Source organism: Cygnus atratus, chromosome 7 (assembly GCF_013377495.2).
Source record: "Cygnus atratus isolate AKBS03 ecotype Queensland, Australia chromosome 7, CAtr_DNAZoo_HiC_assembly, whole genome shotgun sequence".
Lineage (NCBI taxonomy): Eukaryota > Metazoa > Chordata > Aves > Anseriformes > Anatidae > Cygnus > Cygnus atratus.
Window position 1 is genome coordinate 31,076,313 of NC_066368.1, and position 25,218 is coordinate 31,101,530.

General features: G+C 36.5%; 1 protein-coding gene across 2 annotated transcripts in view; it reads left to right on the forward strand.

Moving 5' to 3' along the window:
• PARG (poly(ADP-ribose) glycohydrolase) overlaps nt 1-25,218 on the forward strand; it is a 65,252-nt gene that overhangs the window by 19,019 nt on the left and 21,015 nt on the right. For both annotated transcript variants that reach the window (XM_035538457.2, XM_035538468.2), the window contains exons 8-11: nt 11,090-11,182; nt 13,242-13,399; nt 23,096-23,175; nt 24,948-25,008. In XM_035538457.2, the coding sequence (XP_035394350.1) occupies nt 11,090-11,182; nt 13,242-13,399; nt 23,096-23,175; nt 24,948-25,008 (392 nt within the window). The remainder of the gene's footprint in view (nt 1-11,089; nt 11,183-13,241; nt 13,400-23,095; nt 23,176-24,947; nt 25,009-25,218) is intronic.

Sequence of the window (25,218 nt, forward strand, 5' to 3'; positions counted from 1 at the left end):
TGTTACAGATACAAGGTGAACTATTTTTGTTTGTCTGGACTCCTTGAGCTTGATCCTATCAGTGGAAAGCTTGTGTCTGGGAAACGGAGAAGATATAATGAGAGGAGTCAGGAATGAATTATAGATATGTAATAGCTTCCATATGAGGAACATTGAAATAGTCTAGGACTCTTATTTTTCATCTTAGGTGAGAGGGAGGTGAGGAATGGATACGACAGTGGTGTCCTAAAGGAATATAACACAGTCGAGAAGAAAGGACCATTTTTTCCTCTACTACAACAGTTAAGGGACACTGCGCGAATATTCCTAGCAGGTGTGGATTTCAAAAATGGACAAAAGGAATTACCTGCTTAGATACTGCATAAAAAGCTGTGGAACTCCTTGTCTCAGGGGAAGTTGAAGATGCTAAGGGTTTACATCAGGTTTTGAAAGGATTTGCGCAGATCCCTGGTACAGAGGTCCTGTTAGCGTATGCACAGATACTGTGGTGGTCTCTGGGCATTTTTTAAACACTGATTACTACAAGTAATGGTGGTGTGCTGAGGGAGTGCTGCTGATTGCTTGCTGTTAGACTTTGCTAGGCATCTTTTCTTCATCTCTGTCAGACAGGTTTGGGGATATGATGGACATTTGTCCATTTTTACATTCTTCTCACTTTGGGTTGAGGATGAGAGGCAGAAGTGGCCTTGGCATTCAGCCTGCATTGTGGTGTAACACCAATATGAGATGTTGCTGACAGAAAGACATGGGAATCTCTATGCTACTTGCTTTTAAAAGGACAAAATAGTTATGTTAGTTGACGCTTTAAGTGAGCATCACTTGAAGGTGCTCATGCCTTTTAAAATTAGTTTTTTCAGGTTTGCTGCAGAACTTTAAACCCCTTGTGCCTACTTGATGCAAGTAGGAAGACTTGAATTGAATACACTATCATTATCTCTACAAAGAAGCTCTCTTTCTCCACTACATAAAACTCAGTTTTCAGTGGCTGGGTTTGGGTTTTGATGTACAAAAAGCATGTGTATGTTTGCAGTGAAAATTTATGGACATTTTGTGGTCTTTTTGTCTTCTGGGAAAGCTGTTTGAAGCCAATCAATCTGTGTAATAACAAGGATCTACGTATTTGATTCCCATATAAGCAACGACTCGCTGGTTTAAACCTTAAAACTGGCTATTAGAGGTTGTGGGTTTTGTTTTGTTTTTCCCTTATGGCACAGTCTCAGCTGATCCTAAAATCTGGTGCAAAGCTATGTAGGAGGAAACAAGGTCAGTTGTCGCATTGAAGCAATGGATTGTAATTTTTCTTTATCCTTTGTGCTTTTACGTTATTATAGGATATGGGCTATTAAAAAGCATTGTCTTAAAACTACAACTGTAATTAATTTTGAACCAGGATTAGAAAAGGAGTCCTACTTCTCCCTGCTTCTTTCCATTAAAACTCACATGACGATCGTTCTTCTGGATGTTAGATCCTTTTGGAAGTCTGGAACAGTCAGGGCGTAAGGCTTCATTGTCATCTATTTTTATGCACAAGAGTCTGTAAATTTCTAGAAGACCAATAACTCTTCAAAATTTTCTATAAATATTTTATAAACTTTATCAAGTTGATATATTCATTAAAGATAAACATGTAACAAGTAGGCAAATTTATAAATATAAATGTATAGATATAGTCTCTTCTATTTTCTGTAAATGTCATGCATCCATATTACAGATGTTTTGTTCTTCCAAAAGGCTCTTCTCCTTTTCTTGAAAAAATTGAAGATCTTCATTGTACTACAAATTATCTTACATTTGCACAAATCCTTACTGTCCAAATTTTGGCTTAGCAACATTCATATGGAAATGTGCCCATACTTTGTAAGCTACCACTTTTTTCTACCGTAGATGTTCTGTGCAGTTTCTAGAATATAGGAGGATGTTCTTAATGAATGGTGCAGGGGTCTCCTCTACAAGCAGTCTTATTTCTATTAGTTTATGCTTTGTATTTGGGAATGATGCAAAGAAATGGAAGAGAAACATGGTATGTTACTCTAAACAATGTAGCAAGTGTGTTATGCTGAATTGTGGCATACAACTAGTAAAACCTGGGATAAAATCTACAAGATGTTTACTGTATGTTTTGATGGAAGTACGGTTTCCCATTTGAATGTGTGTTGCCACATAGTATACTAGTGCATCTGGCATGAACTCGTTACTTTTAGAAAATGTCAGGTATAAGTAATTGAGGTACAAGGGAGCATATTAAAAGCTTGAGAACTTATAATTTGCGTCTCTGATTTTTCTACTGACAGTTTGTCTGCTGCTTCTCTACTTTGTGTTTTGAGATCACTGAGCTGCTAAGAATGAAATTAAGAAATGTGCTCTTAAGTAAATATTTCCATTGAAAAATTGAAATTGCAGAATTTCACAACCACAGAACCTCAGCCTGTGGTCTTAAGCTTTATTAAATAACCTTAAATTTAAGACTAAGAAAATTTAGAAAATACCTGGGCAATTTTGGAAAGTATACTTCCTTTTTTTAAACATTATTTCCATCTTTTCTTCTAAGAAAGAATATATAAATTCAAGATATCTGAAGATGATTTGACTGTAGTTGGATTATGACTGAGCTCTGGATTTTCCTTCATTTTTTTGAAAAGGATTACACTGTTAAGAAAACTACTACTGTTTAGTATATGTGTATCCTAAGAGATTTTTGGTTCTAATAAGGCTTTACGCTATTGTTGACTCCTAGCAGGTCTTAGGACCTATGTCAGTCTTTCCTGTATGTTTTGTTGTTTGAATGACCTGCTGGAAGAAAATGATTGCTGTAATCCGAGGTATTGGAACAGAAAGAATTTTAAAGGACCAAATTGTTCTGGTGACTGGTTTTTTGATTAATCATTTTTATAATTGTTTTGACAGTACTAACAGAAGTGAACATTGTACAGAGATGTCAGCATTACAAAGGTAGGCTTTTAAGCAAGAAACAAAATGTCCCAAGGCTGAAAATAGCCTATCCATTGCTCTTCACTGGATTTCATTTTAGTCCAGATGTTTTCAAACAATTTTCATTACATCAGCCTACCTTTTTCAAATCTAAACTGAAAACGTCTTTTTGAATGTGCTGAGAAGGGTTTCCTCTTCACAGCACCAGAAAGGAATTTGTCCCCATGTTGTAAAAAATGTAAGCCTCTCTGGGGTGAGAGGGAAATATGCATTTTGTATCCATTCAGAATGTTAGTAGCTAAGCATTGTAGAGGTGAAATGGCAATGTGTACTGAATTACAGGCTTATTGTTAGTTTTCTATACTTCCCAGTAAAACAGTTGAGTATCTTTGAAGTGGTGCTTTATAAGCACTATCACAATGACTATTGCATAGACTCAGAATTAGGAGGGAAGGAATTTCTACATATACCAGGTGTAGTTCTAATTATAAAGTCTAAAGTGTTTGTGGATATGTAATGCATTGAGACAATGGAAAGATACTCCTTAAGATCTCTTCAATAGTTTTTCCCTTTTATTGGGAACATTCCTGTTTAAAATAACAATAATAATAAATACGAAGATCTGGGGTTTAAAGTCTATCTTCTGTTAATTGTTTTGTTTCAGTTTGAGGGCAGAATGCTGATGAAAAAATTTCTTCGTTTCCATTAGATTACATTTATTATTTATCCATACTTTACCCTGCTATCCTAAATGAATGAAAGAAACTTCTTTTGGTTGCTGTGGTTTTCCTTAGATGCTTTATGCCTTTAGATTTTTAATGTCTGGAGCAGTTAAAATAAAAAAATGGTGGTGGTAAAAAAAAAAAAAAAAAAAAAAAAAAACTCTTGAGATACTCTCTGAAATAGTTGTAGTTAAATAGGTGATAACTTTTACATGCTCCCCCAGTATAGTTCTTAGCAGATGTTTTCAAAATCTTAGCAGTAGTAAACTTTCCCCCCCTGCCCAAGTGTTTTTTTAGGGAGGTAAAAGTTTTGAATGAACGTGGAAACTTATCTATTTTATCCTTATCTTTTCAGTCAGATGAAAGATGGAGGTTTTTCCCTCGTGTTATAGTCCTGTTGTAGAAACAAGGCCATAGCCCTTTTTTGGTACTTCGTACTTCCCACCTCAGGAGCATTTAAAAAGCAGTATTTGACTCTTCCTCCCAGGAGTCTGCCATTGCTTTGGACATGGTTGTGGCACTTCTGCTCACGATAGAATTGCTTTTCAAGAATGTGCAGGTGGAGCCTGCTTGTGGCCTGGGGAGAACTGGGATGGAGGTTTCACTCGTTGCCAATGAGCGTGGTTGAGGTTAGATTTCCAGTATGGTGGAAGTATAAACGGGGTTTTTAAAACCATTAAAAGGAGATACAAAAATAAATATACTTGTGTTTTTTTTTCCACTCTCATAAATGACTGGATTTTATCTAGAATGTTGAAAAGCTTTAAGAGCAAAGCTGCAGTTGTTAGGGATGATACACCTGAGAGAGCATTTCAGGGCTGGATTGGCAGAAGACGTGAATGAGCCTTCAGGGGAAAAAAAATAAACAAAAATGAATTAACCTCTGCCTTGTAAGCTGTCTTTCTTTTTCCTTTTGAAGTGTCAGTTTGTGGTTTTGATAAATGTCAGAAGCATTCTTCTTCTCAAATAAGATTCTTTTCTGCATAATCCTGTGTTATTTTTTTTCCTCCTCTCTCCAAAGATTACTTTGTCCTTGCTCTGGTTTCTAATCAGACAAGGGCTCAAAAAATGAGATGGATTTGACAGCTAAGTGTGTTTCCTACTGAATTAGTTTTGTAAGGGAGCTGAAGGAGGCGGGTGAGAGTTTATTATTTCCTGGAGTTGTAGAAGTTCATTAACTTAATCAAATAGGAACTAAAGTAAAACATTAGGGTTTCCCTGCCCCCTCCCTCATCTATTCTTCCCCTGTGCTTTGCTTCAAGGTTTCAACCTTGTTTATATGTATAATATTTTTCATTATGGCCAACAGTCTGTTGTACATATGCATACAAGTCAGTGGGCTGCAGCCTAATGTCTCTATCTAGGTGTCTAGGGTATGCCAGTAGTGGAGGCATGACAAGTTTAAATAGAATTCATCTGTTCTCTGTCCAGAAGAAAGACTTTCCAGAGAGTATGACTTAGGGAAGCTTTTTATTTCATGTATATTAAGTTAATATACTAGTTTTCAAAGTCACTTAATAAGAACTTGTTTGGGCTTTTTTGTTTTGTTTCCCAGCTGTTCCAAATAACCTCTTGAGAAAGTCTGCTTTCAGGATTCTCTGATTTTTTAAAAGTACTTATGACAAGAATGAGAGTAAGAAAGGCAGTGCAGGTTGGCAATCTGAGGCTGTTTTACGTTCTGGTAAAAGACTTGAATAGTATAATTCTGGTATTATAATTCTGGTAATAGGCTTGAATATAATAGACAATGGCTTGGTTGTTTTGTTGGCACTGAAGAGTTTTAGTCGTGGATCTAGACTCAGCCAGGTTTAAGTGTTGCACAAACAGTGAACAAAAAGCATTTGACTTCTATTTGGGACAGAGGAGAACAAGTAGATAAGTGTAGAGTGCTCAGGAATTAAGAGGAAAGGAATATAGTACACTATATAATATAGTGTATTATATACATAGTACACTAAGTACTAGTACTATACATAGTACACTGAGGATCATAGTACACTAAGTACTATACATAGTACACTAAGGATCCGTTACATGATTGCTTAAATACACAAGTTTTTGTATAAGCATCATCTCAAAGGAAAGCCTTAGCTTAAGGGGAGACACTTCAGGATGACTCGGAGGGTATTTTGTGGAATACACTTTAAAAAAAAAAAGTGGGAAATGGAAATTGTGAACAGTATCAAAACGTGGACAGGAGCTAATATTTTGTAGAAGAGTGAGTGCACAACACAGCTTTTCTCTCAAGTCAGCAATAGAGGACCTTTTGGAAGGGAGATAGTCTATGCACTGAATGGGGGAAAAACATTTTAAATGGTCACAAACAGGAAAAAAAGGTTGTAATACTCCTTTTAATTTTTTAAGAAATTAAGCCTTTAAACGCAAGTTCCTATTCTTTTTTTTCCCAAATTAGTTTTCACTTTTTTCAGTTTTCTGTTTACTCTGTAATCCTCACCAAAGTTGCAAAATTACAAAGGTTGATCAAACTTTTATTCAGAAGACCATTGTGAGTTGTATTAGGCTTCATGGTTCAGACTGATACTAGATTTCTTGCATGTGGCACTGAGCTAGTCTTTCTCTTTGTAAAAATGTGACTAGTACTCCTTTGTTCACTTACCTCCTTCAGGTCTGCAATTCAAAGACAAGGAGATATATTAATGTTATGTCTAGGTAAACTATATACGTTATATGCTACACTTCTATTTGCAGTCAGGTTTCTCAGTTTGGAAGTGTTTGATGTGTAGATCTTAATGTCTTGTAAATATATACAGAGTTTGTTTTATTTGAGACAAATTGAAGGTAGTGAAGAAAAAAATTCTGAGACCAGGAGAGTAAGATTACTGTGAATATGGTAGATAGAAGTTACCCAGTTTGTCTAATGTATTAGTTAGGAGGCCATTACCACCTGTAACCCTATGAGATCTTACATGAGAGCAATTAGGAAAACTCTCACTGGAAAGGCAATTCAGTGTAGTAGCTGATTATACAGCGCATTTACAAGCAGGAACTGAAATTAGTTCTAAGAAAGTACAGGCAGCACTATGACAGCTGGGAAGGAAAAAGAAGGCTGAAATCCATTGGAATTAGGGAATAAGACATCAAGTCTGAAATCTGACCTCTGTTTTTCCCCTTCGTCCTTAAGAATGTGGTTCAGGTGGTCATTGTCCTGCTGCTGAAGTTAATATAGGGAAGTAAAAACAAATTGAAAACATCAAGCTGTTGCTGTCTTAGCATGTCGTTTTGCCTGCTGACTTGATTATTCAAGCTTCCCATGTGATAGATAGAGGTGTCCGAGTTTGTGTTCTGTATGTGTAGCTGGTTTGGTTTAATGAGCTGTCAGATTTAGATTTAAACTCTGCCATCACTATCAACCCATGCTACCTCAGATCCTTCTTGCTGGGACTGTCAGGCATGCTCATTCGTTACATTTTGGAGGACTAGTTTATAGTGACAAGAGGCCATTACTTACAGCAGTAGTTAGACCTCTTTGCTGCTCTATAAATGTTCATTTTGTAAAATTGCAATGCAAGTTTGGCCAAGAGCTGTTACCTCTGCTACAGCTTGCTGAACCATTTGCATCTTAGGAATTGGAGCTCTAAGTCATTTTTGTTTAGTCAATCACTCCACTGCAAATACTGATGAAATCGCCGAGTGATTTCTTTGGAAAAAGGCAATTCATGTTTTGTAACTCTGATTACATGTACTTTTTCATTGGAGGTAACCCCTGCTCTTATTCCATTCCTAAATAATTTTTGCTTGATTGGAGGACTATGAATAAAGTCAACAATATATTTTTGTTTTGCTTCAAACCCTGAAAGAAGCTGCAGAGGGTATGTATGTATAATAAGGAAAGGAGAAAACGATCAATTGTGTAAAAAACAAAATTGCTATGGTAGCTAATGTATTCTTTTCATCAAAAACTCTTGAAAACCATTTTGTATTTTAGAATTCCTTAAGTTATAAAACAAATACTAAGCATTCAAAAACGAAATTCAGTCCTTTATAGGACTCATAGTTCCTCATAGTTGCAGCCTCAAAAAAGACTGTATATAGTTAAAAACACATTATGGAATAAATACAGGTGTCCCTGTACTACGAGATTTTCTTCAGTGAGATTCTTCTTGTAACAGCTTTGCACTAACTGGAACGTTGCTTCTTCAGTGAAGAGTTGCTTTGTAGCCCAGTGGCGAGTGGACTGCCTGGTTCTGTTTACCCACCCTGCACCACGTTGGTAATGCATGACTGTTTGGTAGGCTGCTCTGACTTACTAGTGCAGTGGAAGACAGGTCCCCCAGGTTATTTTCCTGTTGGGTCAGCAAGCTGAAGGATCTCAAGAACATGGGGTGGGTGTGTGTATTTGAGGATGAAGAATGACACATCCCTCTTTCAGTGACAATAAATAAGTAGAATATGCAATACAACTCTAAAATATGCTGTTTTTTATATCAGTACAAGTCGTTGCTTCCTGAAGAGGGTTTCCTTCTAAATAAATCTGTATTCAGTTTTGTCACCAGGTGTTCTCTGTGCTGCTGCAGGGCTCTCCCATGCTGGTGTTTGCATCCTGGGATGTCTGTCAGATGTAGCTGTGGTGTCAGCACTCCACATCCTGGAGTCCATTTACTTTCCATGGCTGACTGTCCTTTTTTTTTTTTTTTCTTTTCCTGTTTTCTACATCTGAGAAGCATGTTACAGATGAAAACCAGGCTCCACACAGCACTGAGCATAGCTGAGAACGTGCACTTAGAGTGGGTGGCCTACGAAGCTGCTGGTATGCTGCTTTGGTGGTCAAGAGGATGAGGGTGAAGCAGACAGGGTTTTTCAGGTGTTCTCTGCCTATGAAACCTCAAAGGAAGAATCTGTGGGCAGAAAAGGTAAAGTTAAAGGTAAAGTCACTGTGACCGTGACTCAAGTTACTTGGTTCTCTAGGAACTTAAAGGTGAGAAAGGCTATGTGTTTCTGACTTAATGCCACTATTCAGTAATGGCTCATCGCCTCAAGAGAAGCACAGGACTGAATATTGCACCCAAGGAGTTGTTTTTAGGGAGAAAGTTTTTGGGAGAAGTTAGAAGAGCTGTGCCTAAATAGGGGAGCATTTAAAACAGGGACACTTGGGCTGCTTGGTTCAATTAGAGAAGGGTAGAGTTGGCAGTTGCTTGGTGAGGTTTGTGAGCTTAGCCCTCGTAGTGGTCGTATTTAAGTTGTGGGGTCCTTTAAGTGACTTATCCAGTGACAGTCCTTTCAAAAAAATACAACAGCAGCAGCAACAAAGTCATTTGTCATTTAGATGCAGGAATAGCAACAAAAAGTGATTTGTCATTTCAATGTAGGAATAATCTGTCTGAAGTCCAATGAAAATGCTTCTGAGCATTAACAGCTTGCGATTTTGATGGTTTTGTTAGTGGAGGTCTAGTAAAAATTGTGTATGGGAATAATTTAGAAAGGAGACTGTTCCGGTACAACATTAGGAAGACAAGGAGAATGAAAAGTAGCATTTCAGAGTTTTAAAAAGTAAACTTTCTAGTTATGTATTCTGCATCAGAGCTGAGCTGAACAGTTGCTGGCCCTGCTTCTGCTTTGGGAAGAAATCGTCTCCTACCATTGTTATATTGTTTTAAAAGAAGCATAAAGAGAAGGCTGAAGCCTTGACAGCTATGACAAAGTCAAGTGCCATAATGTGTCACCAGATAAGTGATACTGTATAGTCTGTGGCAGTCAGCAAAGCACAGCAGCCACTCTTTGTGTGTCAATTCTAAAAGAGAGGAAGTGTTACCCGAAGGGGAGAGAATATCAGAATTTGACAGCCTGGTGGACATCTGAGGTTAAATGTCATCTTTTGAATAGATTTAACTTACATATTCATTTTATTTATTGAGATCTGAAATTCAGTCCTTAAATGCATATTTGGTTTGTTTCTGGCACTTAAAAACATCGCACCTAAGAACAGGGAAAAGTTTCCTGCTAGAGCAGATGATGATAACGGTTAGATGATAATTTTCAATATCTGACCTATTCTGTGTAAAACTAAGTGTATATGTAGCCAACAGCAGTAGAAGTGAGATAAATATTTATTAGTCTTTAAAAAAAAAAAAAAGTTACTTGCATTCCTCCTCTATTGAATGATTTTCAGATTTCTTAGGTTCGCTGTTCTTTGTAAGTTCTCGTTTCAATTTACAATTAAAACGTATGTATCCCTGAGCAGCATACGTAATGTATGGGAAGTAACTACATAGGTATTGGAAATATCCTTTTATTCTTCCATACAGACACACACCCACACCATGTGCTGTTTGTTCTTTGAGTATTTGTTTTGTTGGTTGTTTTTTTAACTTCCTGAGCACTCAGCATTTTATATCACTTGAAATGGGATGGACTAGAGCAGAGATACTTCTGTTATTTTAATGATTTTGGAAGACCTGAAACTGATAGCCTCCAAACAATATTTTCAGCTTGTATTTTATGGGGAACAGTATGTGTTGGAAAGTAGGCATCTTAATTTCCTTTGGTTGAGCTTGGAACTGGCATTTGCAACTTAGAAGAGGGAGCTGGACTCATTGCTGGCAGCTCTCTGGCTGCATTGGCTTGATAACCAGATTGGATTTGCCAAAACTGCCAAACATACAGGCTGCGGGCCATGCAGTGTCAGGAAAGCAGTTGAGAATGGGGCAGAGGGGCTTAGTGTGACCAGGTCTTGAGTGTAAAAGCTTTGAAAAACCTCGTGGAACCTGGGCGTACCTGTTTGAGCATCATTAGTTGCGGTCTCTCCATCTTGGGAAGCCGGTTACAGGAAGAGGCTGGCAAGGTGGCAGCTTCAGCATGGGAGAACTTGAGGGACCACGTAGGTCGCACCCTTTAACGAAAGTAGTCCGGTGGCTGTGGATGTTGGGGGAACGTGATGGGATGGGGGGGAAGAGCAGAGTGGCCAGGCTCGCATGCCCTTAGAGCATTTTCTGTTGCTGCTGCTGAGGACCATCGTCTGCCCCAGTGTGTTTTTTGTGTCCTTAACAGGAGAATGTCACAGGTGCTTGCCTCAGTGTATGGCCTGAATATGAAAGTAAATCAAACCGTGCCAGTGCTTTAGTGGTTATGTAGTGATTTGTATTAGTGGAGAATTTGGCTCTTTGCTTTGAAAAGAATCAAACTTAACTATTCAAGATTCTTTCATAGTGCATTTGATGACATGCAACTTTTCAGAGAGAGAGAATAGTTTGTATATTTCAGTTTAGTGGATTATTGCAAAGTAAAATGCAGTGAGGTACTATGATAATAAATGCTACGGATTTGAATTAAGCTAATAGGACCTGTTTTTTCCTTCCATTTCTTTTGAATGGATCCTGTCTTCACAAACTTGTTTTGTACAGTTATTTCTGAGATTTTTTTAATTATCTAAAAAATATATCTATTATCTTAAAAATATATCTATTTTTTTCCCTTTTTAACAGATTCTTGAAGATGCAGAGGCCCAGCATTTGTTCCAGTCCATTCTTCCTGATATGGTCAAGCTTGCGCTTTGTCTCCCTAGTATCTGCACACAGGTAAGTAAACATAGCTAGCTAAATGTTCTCTGGCAGACCGGTTTTCTGCAAACTGAAACTAATGGCTAGGGTCAAAAGATCAAGCTTACATTATATTCTTAATAAAAATATAGCTTTTGTATTGAATGTAGATGAAGCTGAGGGAACAGAATGGATGACACACATCTGTAACAATATAATAGAATCACACTTATCAACTGAAATACTTGAATAAGCTTGAAACACCTGATTTTCACTTTTTGAAACACAGAAGTAGTGTTTTCATAAAGCATTCTGTGGGAGCATACTTTATTCTACATAGAGCATTGCAAAACTTGTGCACATACAAACCTAACTAAATCTTTGTTACTGTTACTGGAATCAGTTCTGTGGGTTGTAAAGCTAATAAAAGCCTTACTGTGAATAATTTCGTTGAAGTGAATAGAACTAATCAAATAAGTGAGGTTGCATGACAACACACTGGCAAGGTTAGGACTAATTTGTAAGCTCCTTTGTCACAATTTTCTACATTGATTTTTGTTGAACTGGAGCAAGTAAATCTTTTCTTACTTCATGCAGAAGGTGTTCTACAATAGGTAGATAATTTCAAACAATATGAATATTGAAGTTTTTTTTGTTTTTTTTTTTTGACTGGTCACTGGTAGGAGAATTTTTTGAGACTGCCAGAAGTTTCTGAACACAAAGTAACGCACAGGATTCAGAAGTTCATGTAGTAACGCCTATTATAAAGATGTTGTACTGTTATCCAGTACAGCCAGTTCTTAACCATTAATAAATGGTTAAGGACTTTGTCAGACTTCATTTTTGGTTTATATGAAGCTAAACTTGTTCCAGTAGAATATACTGTCCAGCATAACCTATTTTTATAGGCTTATAGAGCTGAGAGCATCTCAGGCTTCTTTCCCCCCCCTCCCCGTGCCTGTGTGATTTCAGACATCATAAGGTAGATTGTTACTTAAATAGGCAGAAAACAGAATGAGATGCAGTGAATGTAGTAATTATAAGAATGAAGGAAAACTTGTGTTCTGGAGTAAACAGGGCTGTGTATTCAACAGTCTAAATTAGCAACAGCTTCTGTATTCATAACTGCAAGGATTAAAAGGTAGCAGCTCAGCTCTGCTGGAGCTAGGCTAGTGGCGAAGGCTAGGAGTGTTGGAAGAAGAGGTGAGAACTCTGTTCTCTCCCTTCTGTCAAGTGGATTTATCATAATTGTTACTGATTCCTTGGTAAATAGAGGTGCATTTTTTTAGTTGCTTTTTTGTTTGTTTGTTTTTGTTTTGTTTTTAAATAAACTACCTTGAATGTGGTGAGGGAATATTCCATATCAGGACACTAAAGCCTGATAAAACGGAAGATGTGTAACGCTTCAGGTTTGTTCCCCACCTCCCATTTTGTTTCTATTTAAACTGGAAAAAAAATCCAAACTAGAGTCAAACCCCAAAGTGAAGACCAAAATGAAGCTGTGCTTTTTTTAGTCATTCAGATTATAAAAGAATCAATGATCCTATACTTCCTGCAAAGATTATCAGTCTGTTTTATAGTTCAGGGAGGACAGAAAAAATATTGAAGTCATAGGATGATCTGTGGAGTGACCTCCACCTTTCTTTGTAAAGTACAGTGCTTGATTATTGTAACTGAAAACATTCATTAGGGGTTTTTAACTGTACAACTGTCAAAGTTGCATTTTTTTTTTTTTTACTTCAGTTTTTAAGATTGCCCAGGAATTGCAAATCCTGTCTATTCTTTGTCCTCTCTTTCCCTTGGTTTTGTTTGATAAGTTGTGTGTTCCTGGTCTCTTTTTTATTATTGATTAGAAATCTGCAGTTTGTCAAGCAAGCTTTTTCCCAATTGTCTTGAATAAACTGTTCTTGACTTTAATGGTGCTGCTGATTAAAGGGTTCACCGATGGCCTAAATTACTCTTGCTCTAATTTAACAAATGTAATTTTGTGCTGCTGTTTTTTCTTTTAAAATGGGTAAGCTAATTATTTTTCTCTCTCCTTCCCTCACTTCTCTCCTGGCTCTCCCTCCCCCTCACTTCTTTTGTTCCCACTTGGTAGCCAGTACCTCTACTGAAACAAAAGATGAATCACTCCATCACCATGTCACAAGAACAGATTGCTAGCTTTCTGGCCAATGCTTTCTTCTGTACTTTTCCACGTCGCAATGCGAAGATGAAGTCCGAGTATTCTAGTTATCCAGACATTAACTTCAACAGGTATGGCACTCTGGAGTAAATGGAACTGATAATCCTTCAATGAAAATATTGTACTTGTCATTTACGGGGAGAAACCTGTTTCTTCTTCCATGTTTTTAGAAGACTGTGCTCACTTGTTTCAATAGTTTGCGTTCTTCTTATTTTCTTCTTACCTCTAAGGGACAAGAAAGCTATGCAACTACTTAAAAAAAAAAAAATAGCAACAAAAAACTTGCATGCAGGAAGATTGTTTAATATTTCCTTTTTTGTTTTCCTGTGTGCACGTGCACAAGGCACACTCTTACACTGGCACAATTAAACTGATGCAATTTCCTACTTCTATATAGCCATTTGTCTATGAATGGCCTATTTTGGTTTTACTTCAGATATTTTATATGTATTTAATTTAAAGGTCAGTGCTTTCCCAGACATGTTTCTCTTGTCTCCTTTGTGTTAGCAGTAGTGATCTGCACGTTGAGTCAGGACTAGGACTTGATTCTTCAGTAACCATACATCTGCCTATCACTTTAAGGCAGTTGTAGAGCTTCACATTAAAATAAATCTGCCCTGCAAATTAGTCTAGGAAGGTTCTAAGACCACAACATGAATTTAACTGAAAAGACTTTGATTTCTAAACAAGCCCTTATTCTTTTTTTTGCTCAATACTACCATGCATACAGATTTGAAATATTTTCTTTGTATCTTTTATTGCATAAATGTCCTTATTTCAGTTATAAATGGGGAAAAGGATGAGATCATTTTCTGCTGCAGAATAGTATAGTTCACACAGACTCGTAGATTAGAAATGAGTTTCTTTTCTCTGGTCGCTTCTGTACAATTCTGTGTGGATTAACCTTAGGTTTATTTGTCTTGGACACATCATCATGTGGAGGTTTTCCTCATTCCCTCACAGTTAATACACATAGCATATATGCTCTGAACGTTGAGACAAGATATAAAGATGCAGTGTTACCTGTAATCCAGCACTTGAGCGTTTGTGTCATAAGAGCCACACTAGGCTCTAATTTGCTGAAATAAATCATGTCAAATGTGCTGGAACACTCATAAAGGTTTTGGTGCTTGTTGTCACTAAGAGTTAGCTTAAGTTTCTCTACACTGACTATTTCAGAAGAGAGACCAGAAAGCTATACTTGGTAAATGTTTCCTGACTTGGTGTTTAATCCAGCAGTGCAGCGGGGTACAGAAGTATGAGTGGTCATTTGTGCCCCGTAGGGGTTCAGCATGTTTTCCACCATCAGTTCATAAGTACAAATAAGTGAGAAGTAACCATCCATTCGTTAAAGCAGCTTATGCTCAGAGTAGTGGGAGAGGACAGCAAGGTTCTGAACAGGGGCCTGTTTGACTGTCCCAACTGCAGGCTTATAGATGATTTTTTTCCTTTTTTTTTTTTTTAAAGTACTTGTATCAGGTTTTTATTGTACCTTAAACATAGTCTAAACCAAGCAGTTGAATTATCAACTGTAGAATAAAATGCTGCAAAGTCTTTGAAATAAATTCACACAGAACATCGCACAGGTACATAAAGTCACAGTATTACAGTGTAATACTAGTGGTTAACTCAGGACATAATGTTTTGAACTACTTTTAATACAAAAAAAAAGCCTTGGAAAACTACTAGGTAAATAAATTACTGCCATAGACTTAAAAGAATAGTCAGTAAAAAGCTCTAACTGTTCAGGATTTTTGCCTTATTCTGGTCAGTCCTTTGCTCTCTCTTACTTGGCTTCTTAGTGCTATTACTCGTAGTAAATTCCTGTATATTATTTAAAAGGGATAATACAACAGGCATTCTTCAGGCCTCCCTCTTGCATTGTGTGTGAAGTAATGCTCTGCTTTTGGTCACATAAGGTAGAAAGGCAGTTTTACTTGCGTAAGTGCACCAATGTTGTAACCAAACTGGAGAAAAGAAGGAACGCTGGTGTCCTCTTTTTCCTGAGGTTTAAAAGCGTATGTTCCTGAGCATTTGCCAATGTATGCTTTTTTGTGTTCTTATATAAGACCGCTTATCTTTGTGATCCTTTTTATTTAATCATTTGTTGGCCTAAGGTTATTTTTTCCCTTGGTATTTTGCATTTGATAACGAGCAGATTAGTGAAGTAGGAAAGAGGTGTGACTAGCGGTAGATAAAATAAGAGCAAATGTGTCAGTGAGAGGGGGACTGACAGGATTAAAGCAGGAGATTGAAGTGAGTGATGTAGAGAATACTACAAGAAATTGCATTGTTTTCTATCATGCTACTGTATGTAACCGGACTTCGTTGAAATCTAAAATGAAGGGGAGGAGGATGGGCAGTATCCCATTTCTTCTTTTCCTCCTGCCAATCCTGTATTTTCTCACCCTGAAAAGTTAGTTCTTTAGGAGCAGGAAAAGACAAAATGTCATGTTTTCAGCTATTTTTTCAGGCTTACAGGATGACAAGGTTTGTTCTGCTGCAGTCTGTATCCTCAGGTTTTACAGAAAAGCCTTTCATGAGAAGCTGGATGTGTTCAAAAGGCAGCAAGTAATGGCTGAAATTAAGATTTTTGTGACTTTTTTTCTTTTTACTGGTGTTTTTATTTAAAGGCTTTGTAGGCTATTGCTCTGCTCTGTTTAGGGATGGGCATAGCAAATTGTTCTACACAGCAGCCCTTTCTCCCCACAGTATTGTGAACCTGCAGTTTTTTTCAGACTTAGTTCTTTCCTTGGCATAATTTCTGCTGCATGACTATGAATGAATTATTGCATTCTTGGGTGTGAAAAAAAAATCTGCCGTGATTCCCTAACGAAGCAAAATTACTAAGTGCATACTCGCATTTGAGAATTTTCTTTAGCGAATGTTGTGTTCCTTAATTCCACTACGCATTTACTTTGTGTTGATACAAAAGGTTTCCTTCCATTCTTTCCTTCAACTCTGAGACTGAAAAAATAAAACTTGTGCCTTAAGTTAGAAACAGAAGTGTGTAAGGTGTTTCTTATGTTTACAGTTTTAAACAGCAATCATATATCAATTCACTTTATGCAGACTTGAACATCAGTACCTGTTTATCCACTATAAAGTAGTTATGTTTTCTGTGTTTTAAGTGCTGTCATGTTCCCTCCGCCCTTCCAGTCTTTGCCCTGCTGTAGGTTTCTATGTGGTGTTAAGTAGGATACTGTGATATCCACTCTCCACCCCCAATCAAGACACGAATCTGACAAAGTGATGGATGCTCAGTGCATATAAGATATTAAGAATACATTTTTTCCTCCTCAGTTTCGTACTTTCTGGTGAACCGGTGCTTGGCACTGTTACTGCAGGGATGATGGCATGTGGCTTGAATGCTGGTGCATGCGCAAATAGCGGCAAGTGATTGGAAGGAAGGCCATTTTATGTGTTAGTATTAACAGAAATCATCTGTGCTTCTCCTCTCCTCTCCTGTCTGTGTTGCTGGATGAAGGGAGGAGAGAGTGAGCGTTCCTCATTTGACACTGAAGCACTTGGCTTAATGGTATGTTGTGACACTGAGTGTCTAGTTTGATTGTTCATCATGCTACAGAGTCAAAGTCACTTGTATAATGAAATACTCTGTAATTTAATTAAATTATTCCCTTTAGGACTTGGCAAGGATCGGCCTCTTACAGTTCTTAAGTCATTAATGACATAATTCATTAAAATTGTAGTTAATAAAATGACATTCACAGTTTAACTTTGAGAGCTTGAATGTTTATGAATTTTAGTAGATGGAATGACATCTGTTCAGTGGCCAAATAATTAGATCATACAAAACAGCAGAAAGCATTGCTTCCGTTCAAACATCAAACCAAAATTTAAAAGTTCAATTTAAAAAAAAATGCTTTTATAATATATAAAATGGAAATTGATTGGGCAGTTTTATGCAAAAATACTCCATCACAAAAAGAATAATTATATTTTTCATTTTATCCCTCATACTGATAAATTTCCCATAGAAGCTGCATGCTGTTTGAATGTAAAGGATGAGTTGTATTGACTCTTCTGAGATCATATCTCAGATTATGATGATGCTCACATTTTAAAGCAGTTTCTTCTGGTAATACTCATAATGAATCTTCCTTGTGGATAGTTTGTGTTTTAATGTAGAATTTTCATGAAGCATTTTCCTTCTTGAAATACATCAAAGTTAAGAAAGAACAATGCTTTCTTGCATTTATTTTTTGAAAAGATACTGAAACCCGATACAGTCCAGTGTCATATAAGACTTTGCTCTGGGGAGTTTTTTCTTCCCCCTGTATCTTAACGCTATAGTATTTGGTAATTTTGGAAAACTATCAAGTCTGATTACATGTAAAAGAAAAGTATAAAGAAAAAAACACTGCAATCTTTAATCAGTTTTCTAGATGACTGAAATGGAAACTGGTTTGTTGAAGAACCATTCTTAGCTGTAGTGTCAAGTTGCAATAACGTCTATTTTCTTTTTTCAAAAAACTACTGTAATTAAACTGGAGATATGAGGCATCTGCAATAGTTTCTGTCAAAGCAAGTGAGGCTGTAGTACAATTAAAAATAGTGTGTCTAGTAACAGAAACCTGGTGGATCTTTTAGCACATACCTTAGTGAGATGCTCTGGTCTGAAACAAACAGCATTCTACTAGGACTGAATTTCTTCATCTTTATCAAACAAGCTTTTAAAGTAATTTCAAGTGATTGGAAATGAGGGGAGAAAAAAAAAAAAAACAAACAAACAACAGTAGTTAAGATATATATGTCTTTTATGGAATGTATAATATATGAAAGGAAATGGGCAAACTGTATAGTACGTTTATACAGGAGAATTGAAATCTAATTTACCAGTAATGCAATTGTCTCTTCATAAACAACATCAATTTTGCAACACTAATGAGGGTTCTCTGGGGAATAAATTATCTAGCGACTTTGAGAGAACTTGGTTTGGACTGAGAGATGCATTGCTCCTCGGAAAAGTGATTCTAGGTTTTCTTTGTCTATAGGCACTGGTCCTGTTATACCTGCCTTAGGTCTATGTACTAATTAGCGTAGATTTCAGTGGAGCATCATTTCCTGGGAAAAGTTAAAGTCAACTCGTGTGTGGTAGATGATGAAACGATCTTTAAATAGATGGCTTAGAAGGACACCATTCCTAACAAGTCTAGTAATTACTTTGCTCTGGTGACTGCAACAGTACTCTGAGTACTTCTTTGATACCGTAGTAAATATAGTCATTTACTTCAGAACTTAGTTTTACTATGCTGTGGTAAAGCTTTTTGGTTTAGATGTTCACTGTAAAACATTTTACCCTGCTGTTTCTTGGTGTTGAGTACTTGGGGTTAGCGTTTTTATCATTCCATCAGTCATATATCAGCGTGCTGTTTCTTAGACTGCTAAGTCACCAAAGCTTTTTCTTAGGAGCAACTTAAAATGCTCCAAGTTGCTTTCCAAAATAAATGAAAGCACAAAATGAAAAATACAGAGCAGGAGTCTGGTTGTATGTGAGAAGGAAAGATGGTGTTAGCCTCTAGATGACTAACAAAGTCACATTGCTTAATTTCTGTATGCTTATACAAATCTTAAAAATTGATATTTAATCTAAAGATGGAGTTCTAATTAAACAAAACGGTGTTGAATGGTATGATGCTCTTAGTTAACTTTGAGATGATGACAGTTTATACCTATGACACAACAGTAAATAAGAAATTGCCTATGAGGTTGAATCATTGAATATATTGTTTTTCTCTTACTTGATGCCAAGGGAATTAAAAACCTCTAAATTGCTTTCTGTATAGACAGAAATAGAAGGCTGTTTTAATTCAGAAAGCTGGGATTTGGGTTATTAAATGGGGAAGACGTACACTAGCCACCAGAAAAATAGAACTGATGTTGCTGTACTTGACTCACTTAAGGTTGTGCTGTATTTTCCTGTCGGGAAGTGTGAGGTCTAGATAGTGACTTCTCCTTTTGTGCTCTCACAGAGCGAGTTATTTTGTCTGCCTTTTGTCTCTGGGCAGGTTTCTTATCTGGATTATCCTGCTTTTGATTACTGTGAAGTCCAAAATACATGAATTGAAATTTTGCTACTCTGAAAAGCTTTATTTTTAGTTCTTACTTAAACTATTTTCAATAGCAGCAGGACTTTCTAGTAAGGGTTTATATTTTACGTTGTATGTAAGAATTCCATTTTTTAATTGGTTCAGATTTCCTTATCTTAAATTGTGCAACTGCCATTTAAGTTTTTAAAACCGTCTAGTGCAGTCGTCTCCAAACTTTTTTGATCATGCACCCCAAGAGAAAAAAAGTTTTTGAGCACATACCCCTAATATATGCTTATTTTTTTCTATACATATACTACTGTAGTAGTATTGTCTGTATTTTATGAAACATATACAAAAATAGAAATTAAAAAAGATGAGAAAAAGTTGAAATAACCATTGTTTTAAAAATGTTTTTTATGAATGGTACAAAATTTTTTTCTTGCTGGAAGGAAGTACTCTTCCTGTAAGAAGGTACTTTTTAGTGCCTGGGGTAGTTGACGAAAAAGCTCAGGTGGTTAATTGTGGGGACCATAACTATAAATTTGTGCATCCATACTTTTTGTAAGCAGCACATATGAAATGTCATGGATTTATGAATGGGAAGTTTACACAATGCTTTGAAGTATAATCCATACTGCAAATTTTTGCACGTTGTTACAGTGTGGACAGTTTTCTGAGTCTTAGGGTTGGTTCCAATTTCAGTGTTAGAAACACCTGTGTACTCTTTGGCAAGGAGCGTTCAAAAAAAAAATGCAGCCTGGGGGTGGGAAGATACAGGCTGGAAATGGAAATACTGGTAGGAAATTAATGTTAACTAGCAGTCTAAATCACAAGATTGTAATGGTTCTTTCTGCTTGGGAAATTACGGAGCAGTTCTTGGTGTAACATCAAGGGATCAGTTTAGCTCCTTGGAAATTAAAATTTACAAGTAAGCTGCTATATTTTTAATTACACCTTAATCAGAAGCAATGCATTATGAAACCATTTATTTAAACAGTTTCAGCTTTTCCCCAGTAAACTATTTGCATATCAAGGACGCTTTTGAGTAGCTCTTCATGTTATTAAATTATGTTGATGTTGCATCATTGGAAATGTACCCTTAGAAGTACCTTTCAGATTGACCACTTGCCAAGATCCTTTAGATGTATAAAACGCCATGTGAGAATGCATTTCTTCCATTTGTGTATTTGACACTCTTTTGCATCTGTGTTTCTTGAAAAGACAGCATGGTGTTTTCAGCATTACAGAACAAACAAGTTAGGTTTTGGTTAGAGAACTGTTTGCAAACAGTTTCCAACGCACCAGCCCCATGTGAGGTGCTCTTCAAGGCAGTTACAAGCAGGTTCTTCAGAGCTCTGCCTTTTTTTTTTTTTTTTTTTTTTTTTGCTTCTGCCTTTCTAAGGTGGAAATGTTGGTTGAAAATAAGACAATTCTGAATTTGCTGTCAGTGAGGCTTCAGAAAGCAGAATATTGATTATACTTCTAAAATACTTCTTCTACCCTAAGATTTTAGGAAAACATTATTATAAAACAAAAGCACCTGTTTTTGCAATAATAAATATTGGAACAGTGCAAACTATTGCCTTAAAACTTTACTGCATGTTTATTGATGGTTGTTGCAAACTTTTTTTTGAGCCCTTTTTTTGCATGTTCCCAGTAGCTGGTCTTACTATTTTTGGTGTTTTCTTTCTCATGTAGAAGATTTCTCTTCAAAAAATTGAAGTAGGTGTCTGACTGTTAGCTAGGAAAGTGTCTATGTGTCGCCACAGTGACTTTAACAATCTTTAACAATTTTACCCAGTGTTACCGGGCAGGACAGAAATACAGATCTCTCTTATTGTTGTAATTATAGAATGTGTTTTGGGAATTTATCTGCTGTAAATGAGATTTCAGAATCAATCAGCATTACTCTAGCTTTAATCCCAGGAGAGAAAGAAAAGAGGTATTTATCACAGCATTTAACAAGAGAAAAGACAGGCCATTGCTGACCACTTCAGATTTAAAAAATGTCTATTTGGTCGAAATTCCCTACTGACACGGTGACTACATTTTGGTGAGTATGGATAAAACGAAGTTCACCTGCCTTGCTGTTGTTCCCTTTTAGCTTGATCTGCCTTATTCCAAGCACAGTTTTTTCAGCTCTGGACTTTTAGCACAGTGTGCTAGTTATGCTGAATCATGTATTGCCTTTGTGACATGAAGAACTCGCTACTGAGAATGTGCAACATAAGCAAGATTTCAAGTTGAAGTTGAGGCAAAAAAAAAAACAGTGAAGGCATGATTAGGCTAATATATAAACTAACCAGTTTAAAGGATTCATACCAAATAAGACTTCCAGATAAAAAGTCAGAGATAACTTAGGCATTTAGGCAAGACTTGAGTGCATAGAGACTTACCTCTCTTTTATGTAGCCCCTTATTAGTTGAGCAAGCACAACCCCATGCTAGAACTTACAGATGGGTCCATTTTAAAGTAGGACATACACATATGAAGTTTGCCTTCTTAAAGTCCTAATTGGTTGTTCCAAGACTGAGGTTTTTATGAGACCTTTTCAACCTTTATTAAATTTATTAAAATTACAGGTACTATGTCTTGCTTACAGATTCTGGGTCAGTTTTCAGATTTCCTGCAGTATGCCTATTTAGTCCTTTGACTGTGACAACCTAAAATTAGCTTCTGTAACTTAAAATAAATTTTGGATAAAATTTATGTCTTCAGCATGCATGTCCCATAAGAGTTTTTAAATTCTGAAAAAAAAAAAATCTATTTCGCTTTATCACTAACAGTATTCTGCTTTTAAAGGCAGATTATCATTCCAATGCATGGAAAGAAATGAATAATGTTGTGTCATTGTTTTCCCCACTGTTGTGGTTTTTGTGTTGTTTTGTTTGTTTGGAGGGGATGGGGGCTGTTGCATCTTACATCCTCAGGGCTTTCACTGTATCAGACATCTTTTAGTGACCTTCCTGTTCAAAGGATATTATTTCTGAAGTCCCCACTATTCTTCCTTCCAGATAAATTCCATTATGTTTTGCCAATAACAATGCCTTGTCACTTTATTGGAAGTGAAATTAAGTAATGCCTGTTCAAGTTGCTGGAAGATGGATGACGCTGTAAAAATATTTCAGTTTACCTTAAAAGCATACATTCACTTAATGGCTAAAAATTGGATGCTTCTTTTTAATGCTTCGTTTTTTACAGATGAGTTTGAGAATGCCAATAGTAGCTCAGTGGATAAAGCTGTTTCTGCAGGGGGAGGATTCATTTCTTTAGAAATGCTGCTGGTATGATGCAGCTCTTCAAAGCAATATAGTTGCATTATATTCTCCTCTGCAACTCACTGAGCTGTAAGTAGGGTAAGGCATTTGGATCCAGGAATACTCAACGTGCTTGTTTTCACTCTGGGTCACTGATTTCAATTCAAGACTCAGTGTTTGTGTAGATTTCAAGCCTGTTATCTAAATAACGAGTGGTATGAAGGGCGTAGTTTCTGTTCAGGATCATGGCAATGGAGGCACAGTGTAGCAGCCTTGGGAGTAAATACTTTGTGGAAAGAACCGCCTGGACAGCCCCTCTGTGGCTTAGTCGTATAACACTGAAGTGGTTGACTGTAAGGAGGGCAAACTGCTTTTCCATTTTTACATACTGCATAGTAATTAGGGTCCGTGTGTTTCCCTGAAATCTAATCAAATTGCTTTTATGTCTGTTTTCCAGATTGTTTGAAGGACGGTCACCAAGGAAGCCTGAGAAACTTAAGACGCTTTTCTGCTATTTTAGAAGAGTCACAGAAAAAAGTAATTCTTGTTGTAATTTTTTTTTTGAGCTATGAAGCAGATACATGAAGAATTTAATCCCATTCAATTTAGAAATGGCTATGCGGCGTTATGATGGAAATGTCTAACAAAAGCCAGCACACTGAGTGCACTGATATTCTTCTTAGTGTCAATTTATCCCATATAGATGAGACATGGAATTTCATTTTTTGCATGGAGCTTATTCTGTGTTCCTTTTTTTCTGAGGAGTGTGTTTATGTATGTCTAAAATATCTGTATACAAATACAGATATTTTCACACACACATCGATATATAAGCTATATATCAAATGTGTAGTTCTGTATCCATAAACACATATATTTTGTGTGTGTGTATAATATACGCAAATACTTGGTGCACCATACCAGAGTGAGAAAGCAGAAGGAACTTAACAACATATATAATCATTAAAATTACAGGTACTATCTCTTTCTTAAAGATTCTGGATCAGTTTCCAGATTTCCTGCAGTATGCCCATTTAGTCCTCTGACTATGACATTTGTAATTCTAAGTGATTTTTCCTTGCTTGTGTTGATACTTCAGGTTTTTCCCTTCTGTTCTTCCAAAACAAAGCCGCTGCGAACTTTTCCCAGCTTAAAATAAAGCAAATGGTATCAAGAAGTGAGATGTCTTCAACTCTTCTAGAAATTAGCATGGTACTTTCCTTAGTGTGCATGGTCAGATATTCTTTTGTTGCCATTAATTTGAATGCCTGCATAAACTCTCAAAAATATATTTATCAGAGTATGAACTGTATCAGATCTTATATATTACATTTTTAGGAGAAAGGGATTTTACTGCAGTTGCATATATTGCATCTGCAGCAATATCTTACAGTATTTTTATAGAACTTTCTCTTTTTTGTGTCAGTGTTTCACTATTAGCTTCATATTCTCTCAGAAGGGTTTGTTCTAAATAGGAAAACAGCTGCAAGCTGTTATAAAAATCCCTTTACTTGGTTCAGTCCATCTTCAGTTCATCATTTTCATTCACAACTAATTAAATGCTACCTCCTGTTTCAGCTAACAAACTTTCAGCAGTGTCAATAGAGATAAATCTCTGGGGTAAAATGTAAGTTGTGATCTATGTGTGTAAGTGAGAAGGGCTGTAGTGTACTGGCTTTTACTTAGTAGTTGAGTAGTAGTGTTATAAATTTTTTGCAGCTGTCCCTGGCCCTCTGTGCATCAGAAATCTGTTGGGAGCATGCTTTATGAAAACTACTGTATTACTTTTCTTAATGTTATAACTTCAAACTACTTAATGACATTCTTGCATGTTGTTTTCTTGAATTAAAAGTTTGTATTACACTTTCAAAAGACCCAATTTCTTGGTTGGTTTGTTTGTTTTTGCAAGGAATTAGTAAGACAAAAGTAACTTAGCTCCATAAATGACTGTAATAATTTCACAACTTTTTTTATTGCAAATGGTAATTGAATTCCTTGTAAAGGAATATAGTAGAGACTATGTAAACTGAAGATTTTGTCAACAGGTGAATGCTTAATTTGGAAAAAAATATATATATATTGCCACTGATAACAGTATTCCCTTCTAGAGAAGCATTCATTTATTGAAAGCTGTTTGTTTTTAGAGCAAGCAACTCTTCTTTTTTTTTTTTGTTCTCCTCAAACCCATACATGCTTTTAAGGAAAGTTAAGTTCTTCTGTTTCTGTCAGGAATTGTTTGTTGTGATTAAAATAATCTAAAAGCCCTAGCAGATAATACTTTTTTTCCCCTGGGGTTTGTTTGCCTGTAGAACCTACTGGATTGGTGACGTTTACAAGGCAAAGTCTCCAGGAGTTTCCAGACTGGGAAAGGTAAGTCAAACGGCTCGTTAAATATAAGAATTTGGTTAGTGATTAACCTGAATCCCGTTAATGTTGAATTGATTCAGACCTGCAAGTGATCCGGAAAATAATGTTTGGTTTGGCTTGCTATGGAGAGAAGTATAGAAAGAAGTGGGTGAATGGGCACAAACAGTTTGTGTGTCGGGAGTTTCTGAGTATATCTGTTTGCCTGTGGAGCAG